The sequence below is a fragment of the Zootoca vivipara genome, chromosome 2, assembly GCF_965207765.1.
Source record: "Zootoca vivipara chromosome 2, rZooViv2.hap1.1, whole genome shotgun sequence".
NCBI lineage: Eukaryota > Metazoa > Chordata > Lepidosauria > Squamata > Lacertidae > Zootoca > Zootoca vivipara.
In genome coordinates, this window is record NC_142584.1 from 95361587 (window position 1) to 95385965 (window position 24379).

The window sequence follows — 24379 nt, forward strand, 5'->3', positions numbered from 1 at the left end:
TGGCCTTGGATCTCTGTTTAAATCCCAGAATGGCATGACCCTGCATTATTTTGGACAAGTTGTCCCCCCCCCCCCGCCATGCGATTAATATTAGTGTTATAACATGCACTAATAAGATAAGATAAGATAAGATAAGATGTTATAGATTGTGGGGGGAACTCCCCCCTAGAAACTAATAACCCTAGAAATTAATAAATGATAGGAGTTTGATTATTTGGGATGTGAAGAGAGAAATACCAACTGCAGAGGAGTTCCTGAGCTAGCTTATGCAAAAAACAACCTGACCAAGTTAGGGCCATTAAGAAACAACACAGGCCACTAAGAGCCATTGGCAATACACTGGGCTCATGCTTTCTAGTCATGGGACAAGCAGAAATGTAGATAGGCCCCAGTGGATTCCTTTACATGCCTATGTAGAAGTAAGTTCCATTGATTTCATTGAAGCTTGTTCCCAGGTAAATGTTAGCAGGCTTTCAGTGCTTATTACGCACTCCTATCTTCATTCAGAAATAAGTCCTTTGGAGTTCACTTTCAGCTCAGTGGGTATAGGGATGCAGCCTTAAGTACTTAGCTCTCATTACAGTTTCCTTTGGCGAGCAGACAGCCTTGACATTTTGTTCTGTGTAAATGAAAGGCAAGAATAAAAACCCAACAAAGGACATTGCCACAGTTATCCAGTGGTGCACTTACCCGAACAACTCCAGGATGCTAGCCAGATTAACTAGCAACACGTTTGGAAGGAGGCCTCACTAAGGTAGAACTTTCTTGCACATAAGATAGGAAGTGCTTCTGTTTGATGCCCCGGCAACAAAACAAAAGCAAGCAATACTTTTGGCTTAACCAAGCCAGATATCCGTTTAATATGATGTTTTATAATACATTCCTAACTCTGAACTCAGTGGGACTTACTTCTGAAGAGATGTATGGCTGTTCAATGCTGTAAGGTTAGTGACGGGGGTTGTGCCATGAATCCCAATCACATTGCTCCTATGAATTGTTTTATTGGTTGTGAAAATGAGATCTGAGAGTGTCAGTGTGGGCGTGGCTGTGATAAGATTGCCTAGTATTTGTCACTAAACTGATTTTTTTTAAGAGGGGGGAGGTTTTTTTTGCCTACTCTGTGCCTACTCCAACAGAGATCCAGGGAGTCCCAAATGTTGGATGGCTTCCTCTGGAAGTGAAAAACAAAGTTGTTTATCAACACCTTTTCCTCCCATTCTTGCTGTTCTGATTTTCACTATGTATTCCCACCCCACCCCAGTTTGGTTTAAATAACTGGATTTTATTGATTACGGTGGGTTAAATCCAACAGTCACTGCATGAGCAGAATGATGTCTGCTCATGCAGTGACATTTTTCCTTTCCCTGCATCATTCCCCCTACCTCGCAAAATCTCCGGAGGGTTGAGGGAAGCTGCAGAGCAGATAGGAGGTGTGTGGCTCAAGGCAGGGAGGGAGTTGAATGAGCCGAAGTTGTTCTGTTTCCACTGTGACTTCACAGGACCCCACTCAGTGTGTTGCACTGCATTTTCCATGTAAACTTCTTTGATAATTTGTCGCAGAGGTGAAAAGCAGCATATAACTTCTCCAAATAAACAAACAAACAGGGTGCCTTTGGTAACCAACCGCAGTTGGCTCAGCAGAACGTCCCTTTGTCATCAACAGGCCACCACCAAGTTAAGCAAGGGACGTGCGAAGTGGTGGCAGTGCATCGGTGCTGCAACAAGAACAGGATTGAAGAGCGGTCGCAGACGGTCAAGTGCTCCTGCTTCCCAGGTCAGGTGGCTGGCACAACAAGAGCGCAGCCCTCCTGCGTCGAAGGTAAGCAGCTTCAACCCCATTTGTCACATCGGCTTAGAACCCCCCTCCCCCCAAATCTCCTTGATGGTTTTGATTTCCTGCTGTCTGGAAGGAAAGAATAATCCTCCCCTTTGTTAAATTTGGACACATCTCTCTTTGTTAATGATAATGAGTATGTGCCTAAATCATGGTGTAATTAATCTCCTTTATGTACTCACCCGTTTGGTGCCAGGAAGATTTCTTGGTGGGTTTTATTACCTTTCTTGTAGTTTTGAACAGAAGATTTTAAAGCAGAACTGGAACCAAGGGAATTCAGTTCTCACTTTGTTGTTCTACCAGGGAGAGGTAAGTGATCCTTGTGCCAAGCAAGGGCAGATCAACCCATAGGTTAACTACGCTATGAGGGTAGCCTCAACCAAAATCAGATCAGAGCTATAGTTCAATTAACAGTGAGCTGTGCTGTGTGGTGAGTGGGCCCATCCTTGCCCTTATGCTGGAATTTTCCTGAACACATTTTCCTTTGCCACTAATTATAATACATATTTGTGCCTTTTAGAATATGAGAAACAGAACTCTCAAGCTATACATAGTATTCCATTTTGGGGGTATTGTTTGTTGTTTAGTCGTTTAGCCGTGTCCGACTCTTCGTGACCCCATGCACCAGAGCACGCCAGGCACTCCTGTCTTCCACTGCCTCCCGCAGTTTGGTCAAACTCATGTTCGTAGCTTCGAGAACACTGTCCAACCATCTTGTCCTCTGTCGTCCCCTTCTCCTAGTGCCCTCAATCTTTCCCAACATCAGGGACTTTTCCAGGGAGTCTTCTCTTCTCATGAGGTGGCCAAAGTATTGGAGCCTCAGCTTCACGATCTGTCCTTCCAGTGAGCACTCAGAGCTGATTTCCTTAAGAATGGATTTGGGGGCATTAGTAGACCTGTTTTGAAGAAGGGTTTATTCACTCTGTGAATTAACCACACTCCTGATATCACACACTCCAGGGCCATATTCACACCGTACTTTTAAAATGCTGTGGTGCTACTTTAAAAGGCCATGGCTCTCATTCCAAAGAATCTTGGGAACTGTTTTTTTTTAAGGGTCTGAGAATTGTTAAAAGGTAAAGGGACCCCTGACCATTAGGTCCAGTTGCAGATGACTCTGCGGTTGCGACGCTCATCTCACTTTACTGGCCGAGGGAACTGGCATACAGCTTCCGGGTTATGACTAAGCCACTTCTGGCAAACCAGAGCAGCGCATGGAAATGCTGTTTACCTTCCCACCGGAGCTGTACCTATTTATCTACTTGCACTTTGATGTGCTTTCGAACTGCTAGATTGGCAGGAGCAGGGACCGAACAATGGGAGCTCACTCAGTCATGGGGATTCGAACCACCGACCTTCCAATCCGCAAACCCTAGGCTCTGTGGTTTAACCCACAGCGCCACCTGCGTCCCTCTGAGAATTGTTAGGAGACCATGTAGCAGCTAAAAAAGCCAATGCAATTCTGGGCTGCATCAATAGGAGTATAGCATCTAGATCAAGGGAAGCAATAGTACCACTGTATTCTGCTCTGGTCAGACCTCACCTGGAGTACTGTGTCCAGTTCTGGGCACCACAGTTCAAGAAGGATACTGATAAGCTGGAACGTGTCCAGAAGAGGGCAACCAAAATGGTCAAAGGCCTGGAAACGATGCCTTATGAGGAACGGCTTAGGGAGCTGGGTATGTTTAGCCTGGAGAAGAGAAGGTTAAGGGGTGATATGATAACCATGTTCAAATATATAAAAGGATGTCATATAGAGGAGGGAGAAAGGTCGTTTTCTGCTGCTCCAGAGAAGCAGACACGGAGCAACGGATTCAAACTACAAGAAAGAAAATTCCACCTAAACATTAGGAAGAACTTCCTGACAGTAAGAGCTGTTCGGCAGTGGAATTTGCTGCCAAGGAGTGTGGTGGAGTCTCCTTCTTTGGAGGTCTTTAAGCAGAGGCTTGACAGCCATCTGTCAGGAATGCTTTGATGGTGTTTCCTGCTTGGCAGGGGGTTGGACTGGATGGCCCTTGTGGTCTCTTCCAACTCTATGATTCGATGATTCGATGATTCTATGTAGGATCCCAGGGCACATTTCATTAAATCTCAAAGCCATGTGCGAAGCTTTTAAAAACACACACAAACGAACAGATGTTATGATGAACATATAAATCAACAACAGCAGCAATTGTGACAAGAACGGGAGAATGAAAGCCTCTGAAAAGATCAGATACCTAAAGGCAAATGAGGATGAAGGGGGGAGCACAATTTTGGTTGCTTGGGTACAGATGTCATTATTGCTACTATAACGGAATATATGCAAGCCTGGTTATAATTGCTGGTAATCATCAGAGTAGTGCTTGGCCAGGTAAACATCCTGATATCATTACTATTATTAGAATTGCTGCACTGGTTCTATCCATGGCCCCGTTGATGAAAACATGAAGGTGTTCGTTTCCTTGGGTTAAATGCATGTTTATGGCTGAAATTTAGCTTGCTGAAGAGATTCAGGAAATTGCTCAATATTTCACTTTTCCTTCCTGTTTCCCCCCCAGCAACTACACAGTAGCATATTTCCCTTTTTACGGGATAGCTTTATGTTAAGAAATGGCACCTATAAGTCTTAATTAGGGTTTCTGTCAGCTCACCAGTGGAAGGAATCTTAAGATGTAAAATGCGGTGAGATTTACATTTAAGGAAAGCAGTGCAATGTTTTAATAGCCTGCCGCTAATTAATATTGACATAGAAATCATATTTGTTAATCCACACGGAAGAGACTTATCTTCAATTTTCACTGCTTTCCACACAAAACCATGACCTTTAAAAGTGAAATAACAAAAAGCCCCGGGTTTTTCCTAACTTCCCCTGACGTTTTAATTCTGCGAATTAACCCATAAATAAATGGAAACTCACAACAAACACCCCACACCCCCAAACGCTGTAATAGCACCATCACCACCACCAATTTGTACAGACATAAAATCCATGTATGAATTGTATTACTGCGCAGATTAATTCAGAAGAGAAACCAAATGTGCCTTGAAGCCACTATAGATGAGCAGATGCCTCACTGCACTAAATAAGTGGGGCAAGATTATTGGCAAGTGGATTTTGAAGGAGGGGAATAAATTTGTCAGCACTGGGGCCCAGGAGAAGCCAGCAGGACAAGACAACAGGGAAGGAGCAGAGGAAAGGAGGTGTGGCAGAGGGATGGAACGTCAGCTAGAAGGGCTTAGGATGAGCAGTCATAGAATCATAGAATTGTAGAGTTGGAAGGGACTCTGAGGATGATCTAATCTAATCCATGGGTAGGCAAACTAAGGCCCCGGGGCTGGATCCGGCCCAATTGCCTTCTAAATCTGGCCCGCGGATAGTCCAGGAATCAGCGTGTTTTTACATGAGTAGAAGTGTCCTTTTATTTAAAATGCATCTCTAGTTTATTTGTGGGGCATAGGAATTTGTTCACCTCCCCCCCAAAAATAGTCCAGCCCCCCACAAGGTCTCAGGGACAGTGGACCAGCCCCCTGCTGAAAAAGTTTGCTGACCCCTGATCTAATCCAACCCTGGACCAGGTTAATTCTGTGTCCAGGGCGGCTGTCTACCAGCTCCATCTGGTACGCAGGCTGAGACCCTACCTGCCTGCGAACTGTCTCGCCAGAGTGGTGCATGCTCTGGTTATCTCCCGCTTGGACTACTGCGATGCACTCAACGTGGGGCTACCTTTGAAGGTGACCCGGAAACTACAACTAATCCAGAATGCATCAGCTAGACTGGTGACTGGGAGTGGCCGCCGGGACCACATAACACCGGTCCTGAGAGATCTACACAGGCTCCCAGTACGTTTTGGAGCACAAGTGTTGGTACTGAACTTTAAAGCCCTAAACAGCCTCAGTCCTGTATACCTGAAGGAGCGTCTCCACCCCCATCATTCAGCCCAGACACTGAGATCCAGCACCGAGGGCCTTCTGGCGGTTCCCTCATTGCGAGAAGTGAGGTTACAGGGAACCAAACAGAGGGCCTTCTTGGTAGTGGCACCCGCCCTGTGGAACGCCCTCCTAGCAGAAGTCAAGGCAATAAGCAACTATTTTAGTTTTAGAAGACAACTGAAGGCGGCCCTGTTTAGGAAGCCGCCCAGAGTGGCTGGGGAAACCCAGCCAGATGAGCGGGGTATAAATAATAAATTATTATTATTATTATTATTATTATTATTATTAGCACTGCAATGCAGCTGCCTCATACGGGGATCAAACCTGCAACCTTTGTTTTATCAGCACCATGCTCTAACCAACTGAGCTATCCAGTCCCCTCTACTTCCAAGAGTACTGGATGCCTTTCCCTCTCTACCTTGGCCCTCAACAGCTAAGGCATTTTTGTTTAATGCAGCCACCCTCCTTCATTGAATTTATGCTGCTCTGTTCCATTTCAGAACTGTTTTACATGTTTTATAACTAGGTTAATTTTTTTATCTCTTTAATAATTGTATATTCCATTTGTTGTAACGCACCCTGGGACCTCACAGTGAGGGGCGGGTAAATAAATAGTAAAGGAGAAGGGGTGATTTGTGCCTTATGCCTGCTGGATCAGACGAAAGGCCTCATTCTGATCTCCCAGCAGCCAACCAGGTGTCTATAGAAAGCCCACAGGCACAGTAGCCCTCTTGCACTCTTGCTCCTCAGCAACTGGCACTGGAGTTAATATAGACATCACAACAAATCTAGCTTTTAAGCAGTCCAAATTGGTAGCCATCACAACACCTTGCAGTAGTCAGTTCCATATTTTTAACTATGTGATGCATGAACAAGTACTTCCTCTTGCCTGCCCTGTATGTTCTTTGGAAAGCTGTTTGTCCCAGCCTTTTGCAATAAATCCCCAGCTGTGTTTGGGGCGTGTCTTTTTGCCTCCCGCTGTTGCTTCCATCCTTCACCCTTGGAGGCTGCGCTAGTTGGATATAATCGCACAACAGATGGGCTTCTTGAAGGGGAGTGAGAGGGAAAAGGTTGTGTAAGAGGAAGTCTTATATTTATCTGATGATCTAACACAGCCGATTTAAACCTCTAGTGGGAAAACCCCCGTAGCCATGAGAACAGAGGTAAAATTGTAGAGTTATTAAGGGGCAGCTGGAGAGCTTCTGCACCCAATAGACCCACCTGGGTCCTCCGCCATGTACTCCCATCCGACCTCACTGTATTATGTTGTGATATCCAGGGTCATTTGACACAGCCTTTGACTGTGTCGACCACAGCAAACTATGGCAAGTTCTTAAAGAAATGGGAGTGCCTGATCACCTCATCTGTCTCCTGAGAAATCTCTATGTGGGACAAGAAGCTACAGTTAGAACTGGATATGGAACAACTGAGTGGTTCAAAATTGGGAAAGGAGTACGACAAGGTTGTATATTGTCTCCCTGCTTATTTAACTTATATGCAGAATTCATCATGCGAAAGGCTGGACTAGATGAATCCCAAACAGGAATTAAGATTGCCGGAAGAAATATCAACAACCTCAGATATGCAGATGACACAACCTTGATGGCAGAAAGTGAGGAGGAATTAAAGAACCTTTTAATGAGGGTGAAAGATATGGTCTGAAGCTCAACATCAAAAAAACCAAGATCATGGCCACTGGTCCCATCACCTCCTGGCAAATAGAAGGGGAAGAAATGGAGGCAGTGAGAGATTTTACCTTCTTGGGCTCCTTGATCACTGCAGATGGTGACAGCAGTCACGAAATTAAAAGACGCCTGCTTCTTGGGAGAAAAGCAATGACAAACCTAGACAGCATCTTAAAAAGCAGAGACATCACCTTGCCGACAAAGGTCCGTATAGTTAAAGCTATGGTTTTCCCAGTAGTGATGTATGGAAGTGAGAGCTGGACCATAAAGAAGGCTGATCGCCGAAGAATGGATGCTTTTGAATTATGGTGCTGAAGGAGACTCTTGAGAGTCCCATGGACTGCTAGAAGATCAAACCTATCCATTCTTAAGGAAATCAGCCCTGAGTGCTCCCTGGAAGGACAGATCGTGAAGCTCAGGCTCCAATACTTTGGCCACCTCATGAGAAGAGAAGAATCCTTGGAAAAGACCCTGATGTTGGGAAAGATTGAGGGCACTAGGAGAAGGGGACGTCAGAGGACAAGGTGGTTGGACAGTGTTCTCGAAGCTACGAACATGAGTTTGACCAAACTGCGGGAGGCAGTGGAAGACAGGAGTGCCTGGCGTGCTCTGGTCCATGGGGTCACGAAGAGTCAGACACGACTAAACGACTAAACAACAACAACAACATCCAGGGTCATAGGCATCTCCAGCCTTTTGCTAATGATTCTCCCACAATATGGAATATGGTGATGTCGCAGTGCATAAGGCTGGATACCAATAAATGGTGGAGACATCCTTTAACATGTCCCCTGTTTACCATGGCATCAAACCTTCCCATAACGAATGGCGTCCCTGAGCACTGTGGATGTGGCTGTACCCAAGGTGGTATGGTGCTACCTTGGCAGTCTAGATCTCCTCCCTGCACCTACAAAAATTGCATGAATACGCTACTCAGGAGTTGGGTGGGAGAAATGTTTTTCATGAGCTGCCCAAGCGTTTGCTATTTGAAGACTTCCTTCAGATATTTACATATTCTCTATGCCACATAGCCTCTTCTTTTATTTAGAGATTAGATTTGCCTTGATGCTTACGTTTTTCATACTGTATTATGTGTGCATGCAACTCAGATTTAATTACTCAATATACGGTACACACACACACACACATATATGTATGTATATGCGCTGAATGCTAAGCGATGACTGCACATTTTATGCTATGTTCCCTGCAACACGAAAGCAGGACTTTACGATAGACAATAAATAGATATTTACTAAAATGTGCATCAGCGTAGGAAAGGCTTTTGTGACGATATCCTAATTGCAGGGGTAAACTGGGCATTACATCTATTTTGTCAAAAACAAATCCTTGCTGAAACAGTTTGGTACCTGTGCTTTAGATTTCAATAAGAAAAGCATTAAGAATGCAAGAACCAGAGGTATAAAAGCAGACACCCCTGTATTTCCCCCTGTAGTGTGATGGCTTAGCATACTTCATTTATACTGTAAGCACCGAGGTAATTTATTCAGGTACTTTAGGGCAGAAACCCATGCATGTCCATTTACAGTTTGCAATTTTTTTTTAAAAAAAATTGTGATCTAACCCAACCCTGTGGAGGCTTCCATGCTGCAGAAGCCTGAAGGAGGTTTTTAATTAAGCTTGTCTCCGCCTGGCCCCACTTGTGTAACTAATTATTTTCAGTATCATGAAAGACTTTCATTATTCATTTCCCTTTCAAAGAGCTTACCCCACCCCCGACTTGCACTGTGTAACTTGAACCTATTTTGTAAATGATTTTTTTTTTATAAAAGAAAAACATAGCTGTTTGGCTTCTTTGGAATGATTTCATTTTACTCCCTCTCTATCAATAAATGAAGGCTATAGTCATCCTTTTCCATATACGGCAGTGGAAATACCTAGAATGCCCCCAATATGCAGACTTTTTCAGCAGGGGGCCGGTCCACTGTCCCTCAGACCTTGTGGGGGGCCGGACTATATTTTGAAAAAAAATATGAACGAATTCCTATGCCCCACAAATAACCCAGAGATGCATTTTAAATAAAAGGGCACATTCTACCCATGTAAAAGCACCAGGCAGGCCCCCAAAATAACCCAGAGATGCATTTTAAATAAAAAGACACATTCTACTCATGTAAAAACATGCTGATTCCCAGACCGTCCGCGGGCCGGATTTAGAAGGCGATTGGGCCGCATCTGGCCCCCGGGCCTTAGTTTGGGGGACCCCTGCTTTAGATGGAGAAGCCGTCTTAGAAACTATGATAGCTGGTGAACCAACTGAAGTTGGTAATGGGTGCTCCAAGCCACTGAGGTTACCTGGGCTTGTAGTGACATGGCTCTAGAAGCACACCTGAGTGATACACCCTGGTCCTTCAGAGAGAGTCCAACACTATCCAGGGCAGATGAACAATGCAATTCCTAGACCTGGGAACCAACTATCCATAGGGTTTCTGACTTGTCAGGTTTCACCCTGATCAAACCCATAGCTACAGTTAGGACATGCATGGTGTCAGATGTTACAGATAAATAGAGCTGAGTGTCATCAGAATACTGGTGAGACTATGCTCCTAATCTCCTAATGACTACCTTTGGTGGCTTTGTAAGGACACTAACTAGCATTGGGGACAAAATCATGCCCTGTGGCAGGGCAGGGGCCGACTTTGGTAATTTTTTGTAGTATGCCGCCCTGTGTGAGGCCAAATTTGGCATCACCAAATGGATTTTCTCAATTATGTATCTTCTCAACTTTGTGACTGCTTGGCTCAGAGCCCTGTGCAGGGGAACTGCCTGCACTGCCCTAAATCAAGCACCCTGCCAAGGTGCAAAGGCACAGGCACCCAATACTCATATAAATAGGAGTGAGCACCTTAAAACAGTGTCTCCAACTCACAGAGATGGTCCAGGAAGGTCCTGTGGTTAAACATCTCCATTGTTGTTGAGAGATCAAGGGCAATGAGCAGTATCACACTCGTCCTGTTCCTCTCCCTTCCCCAAAGAACGGGCAACCAAGGCCCACTCTGTCCCCAAACTGAGCCTGAATCCAGATCGAAATGGATGAAGTTTCAACTGAAGACGTCTATGGCTGAACTACCTGCAGGATTGGCAAGGGTTCAAAATCCAGTTTGTAAGCTTTCATGAAAGTCGTGAATTCAAATAGGCCATAAATGCCTAAGCTTAACAAACTTTGGTTATGAATGAAGATTGGCAAGGGTTCAAAATCCAGTTTGTAAGCTTCATGAAAGTCATGGATTCAAATAGGCCATCTAATGAAGTGTGCATGCACACGGAAGCTCATACCAAAATAAAAACATAGTTGGTCTTTAAGGTGCTACTGAAGGAATTTTTTTATTTTGTTTCGACTCAGACCAACACGGCTACCTACCTGTAACTTGAACAAACTTTGGTTATGAATGAAGATTGGCAAGGGTTCAAAATCCAGTTTGTAAGCTTTCATGAAAGTCGTGGATTCAAATAGGCCATAAATGCCTAAACTGAACAAACTTTGGTTACGGATGAAGAGATTTGCGCTGTTTTGATTTAAATAGGATAGGAAACTTTGTTTTAGTAGACTGTCAGGAACTAATAGCACTCACCAGGAACAAACACAAACAGTAATTAAAATTTGAAATCCATTCAGCCCAAAGGCTTGAGTGCCATAAATCAGTGAAATTCCAGCCTTATCCATTGAGTCTTTTCTTAAGAACTATCTCATTTGTGAAATGGGTCTAATAATAGTCATCATGTTGCAAGGCTTAATTGATGTTGGTGCAGCACTTTGCTGTTCCCCAGTTCAGCTACGAAATGTAGATAGTGATGGAAGTAAAAGCAGCTCATTAAAAGAAAAAGGATAGCAAGGAACAAAGAGAACAGATGAAAAATTGGGGGTAGTTAGAAACTGCTGGCAGGCCCTATTGATCTGCTTCTCGGAAGGAATTCTTCACCCCATCTAAAGAGGCTGGGGTCTTTGGCATCTCTTTTCCATTACAGGTCTCAGTCTACTCTCTGGCCATTCTCTCCTATGGGTTGAAAATAGGCCAGAATCTTGCAAGCTACAAAATATGGGAAAGAAGGGCAGGCATTGTCCGAACAGTGGAACAGGACACGCCACTGTCTCAGAGCTCCTTGTATGTGGACCTACCCCTTTCTGCTTCCTAGGGGCTCCTTGAGTCTCCAGAAATGGGCCTGACTCATGCTTTTCCTCCCCACCGGCTGACCCACAGATGTATCGATCTGCTGAGCTCTGGAAGCAGCATTGCAAATGAAAAGGAAGAATAAAACATTTAGCAGAATGAGAAGGGATAGCAGCAGCTTTTAACTGCCTTGCGCTGCAGTTGCAGGAGTCCAACAGAGCCACACACTATTGTGTTTCATTAAAGGTCAACCTCTTCTGTGTTACTTAAACAAGCGGCAAACACTTGACTTTAAAGCGATCATCAAGGGATTTGGCTTTATTCCCCCCCCCTCCTTCCCTTTTGTGGGAATAAACACTCTCGGGTTAGTACCTAGAACTTGGCTGGCAGCCGCTACAAGAAGATAAAGCATTAATAAGCCTTGTGTAACTGCCTTCTCCCAGTGTGTAAAATGTGGCTGTGAGTAAATCTTCCCAAGCCGAAGTATTCCATATGCCAAAAGACTTTGAAGGGTGGTACACTCTGCACTAACAATAGTTGCTTTTAAAGAAAACTTCTGTTGCATCTAGGGAACTAGAGAAACCCAGAGGATTTAATCCCAGTATACTGGTAAATCTTTGCCTTCAAGATGTAGCCTTTTGTCAAAACTAAAGCAGCCTTCTGATATCTTCAATCCTTAGAAAACCGTAATTAGGAGAGCTTCTCCTAACACTGCTAGCAAGACAAGAGTAGTTCTAAACCCCACCGGATTCCCTGACAAAAAAAAGTGACAACAGATGTTATCCTTAGTGTGTTTCTAGCTGTGAAAGGAAACACACACACACAATTTAGCCTGCAGTCCTATAGCTTGGAATATGCTACACTGATCTCAACAGGACTAACTTCTGAGGAGGCATAGTTTAGAACTGCACTGCTAAACCGGTCGCTCTTTGCATAAGCCATGGTACCTAGATGAGAGAACCTGCTCCTGGAAAATTGGGTGTTTGCGGCATCCTGGGAGATCAGCAAAAGAAGTCATTCAAGAGAAACCGTCTATTTATTGTTTATTTAAAATAGAGTGGATACCCTCACAAGGTATGTTCCAGATTTACAGTAGATTCCCAGTTTTGAAGCAAGCCCTAACAAAGGAGCTTGCAATATCTTAACAGGCACAAATATCAAAACGATAGCAGCATTTAAACAGTTTCATAAAGGCAACCTAAGCATAAAGCTACAAAAACTAAGTAGCACCCAACTAAGGAACTGGAATAAAATTTTGCTGGTAGCATTATATTATGATCTGGTAGATTATATGCATATTTTATTAAATGAAACTTCAGGTAATGAAATTACAATACGTAATGATAGACTCCCATCCAAAGACACGCCTGTTACCCACATTGAAAATGCATAGCAGAAATGAAATAATTGAATCAGTATCAAAAGCTACTGAATTTACCACTGCTAACCTGCTGTTACATAATTTATAGGGGGGCGGGCACCCTGTGAGATAATAGTTTATTGTTTTGTCCTTTACATGTAAGAATTGTGGTTTGGTACACTACTGTAGAGTAAAGAGTCTGTGTATGTCTACCCAGAAATAAGTCCCACTAAACTCAGTGGGACTTACTTCCAGGTCAGTGGATTTTGGATTGTCACCTTAATCAGCTATACACAGTAAAATCATGTTACATAACAGAATTAACATTTATTTCCATATTTTAGCTTGAAATTCAATTTAAATTTGTAAAGTAATTTCATATGAATTGATGAATTGCACCCGCTGAATCAAATCTAATAAGGGATGTATAAATACGCTTTATGGGGTCTCCCTGCACAGGAAAAAAAATATGAAAATACTAATGATCACATTATGAAAATGAAAGAGAAGGCTGATGAAGGGCAACTGTCTTTACTAGCAATCATGTACAGAGGCTGCTTGAATCTCATTGAAGTTAAATGGATTTCGGCTGAAGCTCAACACAAGGAAACAGACTTGATTAAAAGTGCATAGGATTGCACTCTTAAGCAGCCTAATATTATGCAGGAATGCACCATGGGCATACAACTGCTTTACTTAAAAGAAAGAGATGCATCTTACTAAAATCTGTGTTCAGAATATTTTATTACTTATTTTGTTCTTTGTAAACTGAATAATATGTCCAGTGGCCAACAATGGCTCTCATAATAGCTTAGAAATAAAATTAGAGATGTGGGACCATATGAACAGAAGAATCTCCATTGCCAGTCCAGCTGGGTTAGTGCTCCCTGGGCTGGTCGATGGATGCGCTGAAACAGCTGCAGCACACCGAAACAGGGAATTTCAGGCTGGTTCTGGTGGCAACTGGAATACATCTCCCAACCACTGCCACCTGCAGAGGAAAAGAAATGAAAAGGCTTTGTGTGAGGAAGGTGGAACACAGACAAACAGGCCTACACACTTTGTCTTGCCATGTCTTATGTTTCTGGCAGGCAAAAGAAACCAACAATGGTGTGCTGATTGTAACAGCAGAAGCATTAGTCTAGTGCAGTGTTTCTCAACCTTTTTTGGGCCACGGCACACTTGTTCCATGAAAAAAATCACGAGGCACACCACCATTAAAAAAGTTAAAATTTTTTACTCTGTGCCGCCCTATATTGACTATATAATTATGACTGTAAGAAACACTTGCCAAATTACAAGGGCGCGCGCACTTCCAGGGGAGCTGCGGGGCGGCTCAAAGGCGAAAGGTTACCTTGGCTGCTGCTTGCGAGTAATTCCGGACCGCGAAGCCCAGCGTCCGCCGCGCAGCCATGGCGAAGGACGGGCGAAGGAGGCAGGGGAGGCGGAGCAACCTCGATGCGGCTTAAGGGGGGCCGGCGGCGGATCTGGAGCGCGCCTCCCTAGGGGGCCTCCCTAGACTCTAAAACCACCCTCCAGTCGTTTGCACTGAGCTTTGGGAAAGAGGAGGAGAAATATTGCTTTCCGGTGGGTCAGTGTTGCATATTGGCGGCTGCCAGGCACGTGACAGTGCAAATCGCCCTTCTCGTCGCCGCACGTCACGGCACACCAGCCAGCGTCTCGCGGCACACTAGTGTGCCGCGGAACAGCGGTTGAGAAACGCTGGTCTAGTGAAGGGGTCAGCAACCTTTTTCAGCCGTGGGCCGGCCCGTCGTCCCTCAGACCATGTGGCGGGCTGGACTATATTTTGAAAAAAATAATGAATAAATTCCTATGCCCCACAAATAACCCAGAGATGCATTTTAAATAAAAGCACACATTCTACTTATGTAAAAACACCAGGCAGGCACCACAAATAACTCAGAGATGCATTTTAAATAAAAGGACACATTCTACTTATGTAAAAACACCAGGCAGGCACCACAAATAACTCAGAGATGCATTTTAAATAAAAGGACACATTGTACTCATGTAAAAACACACTGATTTCCAGGCCGTCCGCGGGCCAGATTGAGAAGGCAATTGGCCCTCATCCAGCCCCTGGACCTTAGGTTACCTATCCCTGGTCTAGTGGTTCTGGCAATGGAGACAGCCCTCAGGCACCACCATGCAGACCCAGGGATTGGGGAACCTGTGGCCCCTCAGATGTTGCTAAACTGCATCTCCCATCATCCCTGAACATTTGCCACATTGGCGAGGGATGATGGGAGTTGAAGTCCAGCCGCACCTGGAGGGCCACAGATTCTCCATCCCTGACACAAGAATGTGATTGGCTGCACAGCACCAGTGTCACAATCGCAAGGTGATACTTAATTGGCTAAGATAACAGTAGAAGAGGTTCAGACTACCCCTCCCACACCCATTAAAATAATGTGCGAGAAGGTCATGGCGCCACATGGACTAGCCTACTGCCATTGTTCCTGCCATGTTCCCTGCTCACGAACCCAGCAGTCACACATTTGACAAGCATGAGAAGCAATGTACATGAACAGACCTCCTCTGCGTAAGGAGGTCTGTTCATGTACATTGGCCCATTCCAATGAGACTCGTTGCTAAGAAAGTAAAACCAGGTGCTGAATTTGGGGTTTTATAAGGTGTGGTAGAGCTGGCATAGTCCTTGGGTTCAACTGACTCTGTGCTAAATCAGGTGGTAGGACTAGGATTGCTGCCTCTTATCATTATTATTTATTTCATTTATATAAGGCAGCTACATATATTGTTGTTGTTGTTGTTTAGTCATTTAGTCGTGTCCGACTCTTCATGACCCCATGGACCAGAGCATGCCAGGCACTCCTGTCTTCCACTGCCTCCCGCAGTTTGGTCAAACTCATACATATATAAAAACCGTTAAAGCAATATATACAACTTTAGTGACCTACACAAAGTATCAATTTCTGACATTTTTAATACAATGTTAAAACCTTTTAACACCCCCAAAATAGTTGCACCTGTTAAGTCAAGGATTCATATTTCCTGTGGTTTGGGGTAAGATTTGTATTTTACGTTACCTGCAGGTATGACTCCTATTTTCAGAAAGCCTTTTACTCCTATTTACAAAAGCGATTGATAGTCTGACCTTCAGCTGCTTTGTTGGTAAAGGTCCATATCTTTCTAGTTTGTTACACCAGGCTTTTGCTTTGAAAACCATTCTTCTGCTTCTGAGTTTTCAGTCCTAAGCACTTCCACACTGGCAAGTATGTTTACCGTGTTTCTCCTAAAATAAGCCATACCCCGGAAATAAGCCATAGTGATAGGCAGTTTAACCTTGTAGGTTAAACTGTACCATACTTAATAATAAAAAAATAAGACATCCCCTGAATATAAGCCACTGTGGGGGTTTTTTTTTTTGGAGGAAAAATAAATATAAGACGATGTCTTATTTTTGGAGAAACACGTTATGTTGACTTTAGCAAGACTTACTTCTGAGTAAACATGGTTACAATCCATCTATGAAACTATTTTTGGAGGAGTGATCCAGGTTTGACTTTTGCGCAAGGTCTATATACTCAGCTTGAACTAAACATGGGGATTGCATTCAGAGGCCATGTTTTCAGTCTGCCCAGTTACTGTATGCTGTCAACTTTGGAGGATCACAGCAACAGCTTGAAGTATCTTTCCTCCCCCCTGCCTTCTCCCCTTGATATAATCCTTTCTAGTTTAATCAAACAAGTTTCCCATGAGAATTGAACTTACTCTGTTGGCATTGCATTTGCTTATAAATCAACTTGATGGCACTTGCTCCATTTTGCTCCTCTTTGACAAGGCCTTTTCTTTTTGTCTTCCAGCTGCCATTGTCATCCAGAAGTGGTGGTGTCATATGAACCCTTGCCTGGATGGAGAAGACTGTAAAGTGCTTCCAGATTACTCAGGTTGGTCATGCAGCAGTGGAAACAAAGTCAAAACTACCAAGGCAAGTTCATGTACCCTTTTCATTCCCTATCAGTGAATACTAGGTCATTCGATGACGCGGGTAGATCTTACCAGTACAATGCCCCAACAATGTCCCCCGCCAAGGGGAGCAATCTGCTTTTCACTATAGGAGTGAATGGCTTCATGTACAGGAGTGCACTCAGGGACATTTTCATTCCTGCTGAGAATGAAGTTTTGGTTTCCAGCGATGAGCCATCAATCTGCTTGAAATACTCTCCATGCCGCATTTGCTATAGACAGACCTCTCGTGCCTAATGCAAACTTCTCTGCATAGCATTTTAAATACAGTGCAGTCAAACGTAGCATTTTATGCATATTAAAGTTATATCTTTAACAGTGTGGTCATCTTTTGGGTTCTGTTTTTGAGTCATGCTAGAGTAGCCTTCATCAACCTGTTGTTGTTAGCAGAGGTACTTGCAGATGGAGTCGAGAAAGAAAAATAAACATTTACCGAACAAAAGGGAATATATCTGCTGAGCAGAAAAAAACAGAGGGGTTTTGCTTTTCTGACAGGGCTTGTTGAGAGCAGGATTCAATTCAACTAAACTTCCCCAAGAAAGCTCCCTCAAAACTAGGTAGCCTATCAGAGTACATGCTACCTCACCAAAGAAGGAGGAGGAGGAGGAGGAGGAGGAGGAGGAGAAGGAGAAGAAGAAGAAGAAGAAGAAGAAGAAGAAGAAGAAGAAGAAGAAGAAGAAGAAGAAGAAGAAGAAGAGTAGTAGTTTGGATTTGATATCCCGCTTTATCACTACCCTATGGAGTCTCAAAGCGGCTAACAATCTCCTTTCCCTTCCTCCCCCACAACCAACACTCTGTGAGGTGAGTGAGGCTGAGAGACTTCAGAGAAGTGTGACTAGCCCAAGGTCACCCAGCAGCTGCATGTGGAGGAGCGGGGACGCGAAACCGGTTCACCAGATTACGAGTCCACCGCTCTTAACCACTACAACACACTGGTTCTCACCAAAAACCATGCCACTTTCTCTAGTTGCTTTGCAACACCTTAAATTAACAGAATTAACCCTTAAGCCACACACTGAATGATCTCTGCCCTTTCACTTCCAGCACATTGCACCCTCTAGCTGTTTTACACATACAATAGCCCCGGGAACAACCAACACAGCACAAATGATGATAGAAGCGACATGAGCACAGAAGCAGCTGTATTCTTGATCATGAGAAGCATCCAGCAGTGCACCTGGGCACAGAGAGAAAGGAATAAGGAAGGAACAGGTGACCAGAAACAACTGGAGCCATTCCGGGGGCAGTTGGGTGTCTAGGACTCAGCAGAGCTTAGGTTGACAATGAGCAGAAACTGTTCTTCTTCACATGTGTGGAGTATGGAACACAGACATGGCACAGGGAACTTTCCAGTTCAGATTTTGGCCTCTGCACACATTTGAGATCGACTACTGTGCTGAATTAGCACCCAGGAGTGCCCTAAACTGGCTTTGCCTCATTAAAGTAACAAGCTATTAACTCCCCTCTTCAAAGAAGAGATTCCCCAAGAGTGCAATCCACATCCCATCGAAGTCAGTGGCAACGCTTACTTTGATCTTAATGGGTTAGCATTGCACCCAAAGGTGCTGCGAGCATCTTTAATTTGATAAGAGGCCCTTTTTTCCATTTTCTTGTTATCTTGTGGAGTATACTTTTGTGGAGTGAAAAAGCAAGGGCAAGGGATATCCAGATAAGGCTCAAAAGCCACCTTTTCTAGTGTGAACTCATGTATCTGGGGTTTGGGGGCTCCAGCTTTTGGGAGGGGGGGAGGAGGGGAAGTGAAATATAAATTTTTTATTTTACTTTTGACTCCCCAAAGTACAGCCACTTCATATGGCACTTCTGTAAGTTAAAGAAGGAAACAATTCCCCAAGTCATCATGAAGGCAATATAAGGTCTTTATTATGGTCGTCATTCTAGATTCATTAAAATGTTGCTGTCAATCTAAGCAAAAAGGCCCAGAACTGTATACCATGTTTTAGTTCTGTGTAGGAATAAGATTTCCATAACAGCAAATTCATTTGGGTTATGGGCAGTCATAAATAGTTTCTCTCTCTCTCTCTCTCTCTAAAAATGATAAAGGACGGTACTGCAGACGCTGAATACTGGTGTCTAGTACATAGCTTAAATATATAATGGTATAAAGTTAGCCAGTTTATTGATACATTTATTACTTCACTAGACCAGCGGCTGGTTCTAAATGAGCTGTCTGGTTGATCTCAACCAGAACTTGTCAAAACTGCACCTGCAAAACAAGGTTGCGGCATTGGTAGTAGGGAGACAATGACCTTCTCCAGGTGTTCCCTAAATGGGTTGAATAAGCATGCAAGGGGGAGGCAGCAGGGAATGAGTGACAAAGGAGGATGACTGTCTGAAGTGGAGAGCTGCCCTGTGCTTGTAGAGGCTCCCCATGTTGAGCAAAGTCTCAGGAAACTGACCTGGAGTACAGAACAACCAACGGCAGGTTGCAGATAGTGGATAACAGGTAGTAGATGAAGACCTTGGGGAGTGTCTGAGGGATCTACAACTGCAATGCAATTAATGTGGCAATGCACTAGCTGGGATTCAGCAGAAGGTGGAATTTGAGATGGAGGCCATTCATTGATGCCTGGGTACAGATCCAACAGCAACCTTCAGGATAGTGAATGGTCTTGGGTCACCGGTGGGTTGTTGGGCTCCTCCTCCAAAATGTCTTTCCTACTGTCCCTGGGGTTGGAGCCTCTGTTCCTCCAGAGAAACGTTTGTGGTGAATTCCATTTTAAGACTCTTATGTCCAGTGAAGTACGTGATGGCTCTGGTTGGTTTGTGGCATCCGACTGCAAATCACCGCAAATTTTGTGATAATGATTTCAGAGCGTTGAATTTTTTTTTAACCAGTTTGAAGATTCGGTGCAATAGTTAATAAACTGTGTTCACGGATGTGAAATGCAAAAATGGGGTCAGAAATGTTTTATTGGAACTAGCACGGGGACATGCTACGGAAGATGCCTTGACCCCAGTGTGGTTCCCCTTTAATATATATGTACAGCACAACAGAGCAATGGCCTATCCCCTCCAACAGCATACAAATCAATATAGCTATCCTGACCAAACAACCTAGCCCACCTTCCTCACACACACACACACACACACACACACACACACACACACACACCCCACATCATAACCAACTAAGTACAACCAACCAAGCTTGGGAATCCCTAACCTCACAATATCAATATAAATAAATAAATAAATACACAAACATGCTGGCACAACCCTCCTACACTAAGAATAGGCAATAGAACGAAAGGACAATATCCCCATCTCTTTCCCCCCCCTCACCTTTTCTCCAACTGCAAGATGTCTATGACAAAAAACATCTCTCACCAAACATAAACGAACTGTGAAAAAGACTATGAACCGAAAGTGGAGGCAATAGGTGTGCCTTTCCCTGTTCATCTGTTTGCTTTGTTACACAATAAAAAAACCCTAATAAAAACCAATTAAAAAAGAATTGTTTTATTGGAACAAATATGGGTGCAATCTGTGCAATTGCTGCAATGCATAGAAAAAAACAACTTGTTGGCATCATCATAGCTGCCAAGTTTTCCCTTTTCTCGCGAGGAAGCCTATTCAGCATAAGGGAATTTCCCTTAAAAAAAGGGAGAACTTGGCAGCTATGGGCATCATCCATCTGTCCTGGGAGACAATGGAAGAGTTTGCCTCCGGGGATGAAGACAAATCATTGGAGAGTTACCGTGCCTGCTGTGGCTGTAGAGACTGATATGGGAGAGACATGCTTGTTGCAGCTGGGGCAGATGAAGGCATCCAGTTGTGCTGATGTGGGTGTACCGTGGTGCTTCTTTCTGTGCTCCTCCCAGCTGTCATTTCTCCCGTGGTCACTGCTGTGGATGCACGACCTGACTGGTTGTCTCCAGGTGCTGTGGTCATACATAGATAAAGCTGTCACCAATTGGCTGTTAATACTGACTTGCTTCCCAAAAGCGGCTCCCTCCTTTCTCTATTCCTGTTTCTGTATGCATGTAGAATGCTTATTGTGCTCAGAAATGTGCATAATCTAGCAAGTACATGTCAGCAGTTGAAACCCTGAAGGTGTGGGAATTTATGAAATCTCTGGAGAATCCGTCTTCTCCTGCCAATATTTACCACTATCAAACTATTTATACACAATTGCCACTTTCCTCTTTTTCTTTCTTTGCAGGTGACACGGTAGCAAAATGTAAACATGTGCCAAAGTTGGACCGATGGGATTTACAGCTGCATTGGCCAGAGACGTTCATTTTGTGGAAAAAAAAAGTATCAAGTCTGGACTGCCAGCTTTTCAAAATAGCTGGCACAAACTTGAGCAGTGCTTCTTTTTAACAAGGAGACCACACTTCTCAGTCTTTGACTTTCTTACAAAGAGTGGAATACATTTTAAAGATGGAAACTCCGAGTCTAACCTTTTCATGTCACGATGAACATCTGTACCCAGAACTCCTTCCAAAGTGCAGCAGAGATCTCCAGGACTTTCATTCATGACTTTGTAAATCCTGAAACCTTGATTCAAATTGCTTGGCAGGAATGGTGAGGTTAAAAACCAAGGGAAATTCAGATGAAGGAGCCTCACCATGAAAATGATAGGGAAGACAATCGAATTGCTTTCGGAACACCCACTTCAATATATTTTTACTTGCAATTTGCTAAGTATCAAACAAAGTAGGGAAGTCAGTCGTGATGCTTAATAAATAAGCACCCCTTGCCAATCTTCATATTCTGTTATAGTGTGTGCAGTTATGTTTTCCCTCCTTTTGTTCTGTGTTAAGGACAGTAATGAAAACACTCATTCCAAAAGTAGATAGATTTTAGCACGCCAGAGAATTCCGTCCAGTGGGGAAACAGCAGAATAGAAACCGTGGCTGCTTTGCTGCCAGAAATTGAAAGAAAATGGAGCCGTTAAGTTGGTATTTTCACCCGAGTCAATGAACATTTGGGTCACGGCTTCACGTTCTCCTATGTACAAGTGTGAGATCTGTCTTAAGCAAGTCTGGTACCATTTTACTCTAAGACAGCTCCACCAATGGGTGTTGGGGCTAGCTAGCTAGGTCATCTCTGCAGTGAACCCTGTTGGCATTGTGCAATGGTGCAGGACTGAGGGACAAAGCCCCCTGCCTGCCTGGAGTACAAAGGTCAAAGACACTGGAACTGCACACCCCACAGGCACAATTAGATTCTTTCCCGCAGCAAAATGTATAGGGCAAAGGAGAAAATGAAGCACGCTATACTACTGCTATATGAGTTTCCTTCTAATCTCTTAACTGTCCCTTGTCATGCACTTGTATAGATGGCTCTGGAGCATCAAGAAAGTCTTTAGGTTGAGGCCTTAGTATCTTAAGTTCTGTGCTGCGCTAGAATACTTGTGCATTGGTGCTTTGCTGTATCTGGGTAGGACGGCTCTTCCTAGTGGCTTTGACCTGGCTGCTGCAACACTGCAGCATCTGACATCTCCTCATGGCACAAGTGCAGTAAAATGGAGAATGCATAGCACACTAGACTTGGGATCGAATTGTCAAGACTGTACCAAGGAAGATTAGTGGGAGACATCTGGATTTTTGTTGCTCTGACTGCATCCTAATAGGCAGCGTATTAAACGCTCATGAGCAAAGTTCTAGATAGAAAGGGGATCTTCACTTTCGGTTAGCTGCTATTTATAATGATTATAATAATTAAACGTCCAGTTCCTTGACAGACCACATTTTCTAGCTCATACAATTTATGACATGTAATTGTTTCCTATTATTTTAGTTGTATCTCATTCTGGTTTCCATCTCTCTCCTCCCCGCTGCCCCCGCTAAGTGCTACACATTTTTGTTTTGTCATCAGCCTGCGTAAGTGGGAATGTAAAAGGAGGTGAATTTATAGCCCGTCTGTTCCTGGTTACATCATTTGACTTTAAGATACTTTGGAATGTATTCAGATGCAGCGATGCACACATATCCCTCTGCAGATGAACTGTCACTGACCCAGCCATTGCTATCTATGCTTTATGTAAATTTCACTGTGTTATCATAAGGCCGATTTTTAGAGATCCAGAAATGCCAAAAAAATGGAGATGGTGTTGCACTAATTTATTTAATTGTGCACAGGATGTCTTCGCTACAATGTGAAGTTGTCTAGAATAATAGTCGCTGTTGACTCTTATTCCGTAAGGAACATCTTGAAATATTCATACAATGTTCATTCGGTCAAAGATATTCGTAGAACTTTTCTCTCTCTCTCTCTCTCTCTCTCTCTCTCTCTCTCTCTCTCTCTCTCTCTCTCTCCTTTAAAACCAGAATAAAGTCCTGCTCTTTTTTTTTTGTTTCACATCCTTAGTTGGGGTTACTGGTGATTATTGCATTTGTTGATTAAATACTTTCTCTCCACCAACACCCTCCCCGTGTCAAATGCCTTGGAAGATCATTCCAACCTGGAGCCAAAGTTTTCTGGAGACAAAGATGGCCTTTGGGGGAATGGCTATGGCTCAGTGCTGTTGCCCATGCATCAGGAAGGTCCCTGTCCAATCCTCATATTCTGGAGGAGACCTCTGCTTGAAAACCTGGATAGCTGCTGCCAGCCAGTGTAGGCAATACTGAATAAGATGGTCCAATAGTCTGACTCATATATATATAAGGCAGCATCTTGTGTTTCTCTGCTTCTCAGCCTGCATCACCTTGTTAGACTGGTTGGAACATTTTTTTAAATTTCAACCTGCTCTAATTGTTGAAGCAAATGACCAATATACAATATATGGAAAACAATATACAATATATGGAACTGTATACCATTTTGCATCATACATGACCCCCCAAAAATACAGTTTCCATGCAACAAGCATGCACACACACACACACACACACACACACACACACACACACACACAATAAGTTAAGAACATGCTGGATCAAGCCAATGGCCCATCTAGTCCAGCATCCTGTTCTCACAGTGGCCAACCAGATGCCTGTGGGAAACCAGCAAGCAGGATTCAAGCAAAAGAGTACGCTTTGCTTCTTTGGTTTGTAGCAACTGGTGTTCAGGAGCATTGCTGCCTGGAACAGGAGGCAGAGCATAGCCATCATGGCTAGTAGCCATTGCTAGTCCTCTGTTCCTTGAATGTGTCTAATGGGTTGCCATACGTCCAGATTTCCCAAGACATATGTGGAATACTGCAGTTGGCAGCAGTGTCCGGGCAGAAATCAGGAAAATGGGGAAATACAGATGTATGGCAGCCCATGTCGGCAATGCCCTTTTTTTTTGCTGTTTTCTCATTAAAAAAGCATTTTTTTGGTGTGATTTTGCCCAAGAAGCTCAACAAATTTGGGCTGGGCAAAACTACAAAAACTTTGGCCAAAAAAAGCTCAACAATTTCTCCATCCAGATTTTCACTGTTTGAAATATGGCAACCCTAGTGCCTCTTTTAAATCCTCTTTTAAAGCTATCCAAGTTACAA

General features: G+C 43.7%; 1 protein-coding gene across 1 annotated transcript in view; it reads left to right on the top strand.

Annotated features, from left to right (window-relative positions):
• TAFA4 (TAFA chemokine like family member 4) overlaps window positions 1-21124 on the top strand; it is a 164885-nt gene extending 143761 nt beyond the window's left edge. Inside the window, exons 4-6 of the mRNA XM_060271023.2 lie at window positions 1664-1819; window positions 16767-16891; window positions 21113-21124. Coding sequence (XP_060127006.1) covers window positions 1664-1819; window positions 16767-16891; window positions 21113-21124 — 293 coding nt within the window. The remainder of the gene's footprint in view (window positions 1-1663; window positions 1820-16766; window positions 16892-21112) is intronic.
• Window positions 21125-24379: the final 3255 nt, after the last annotated feature.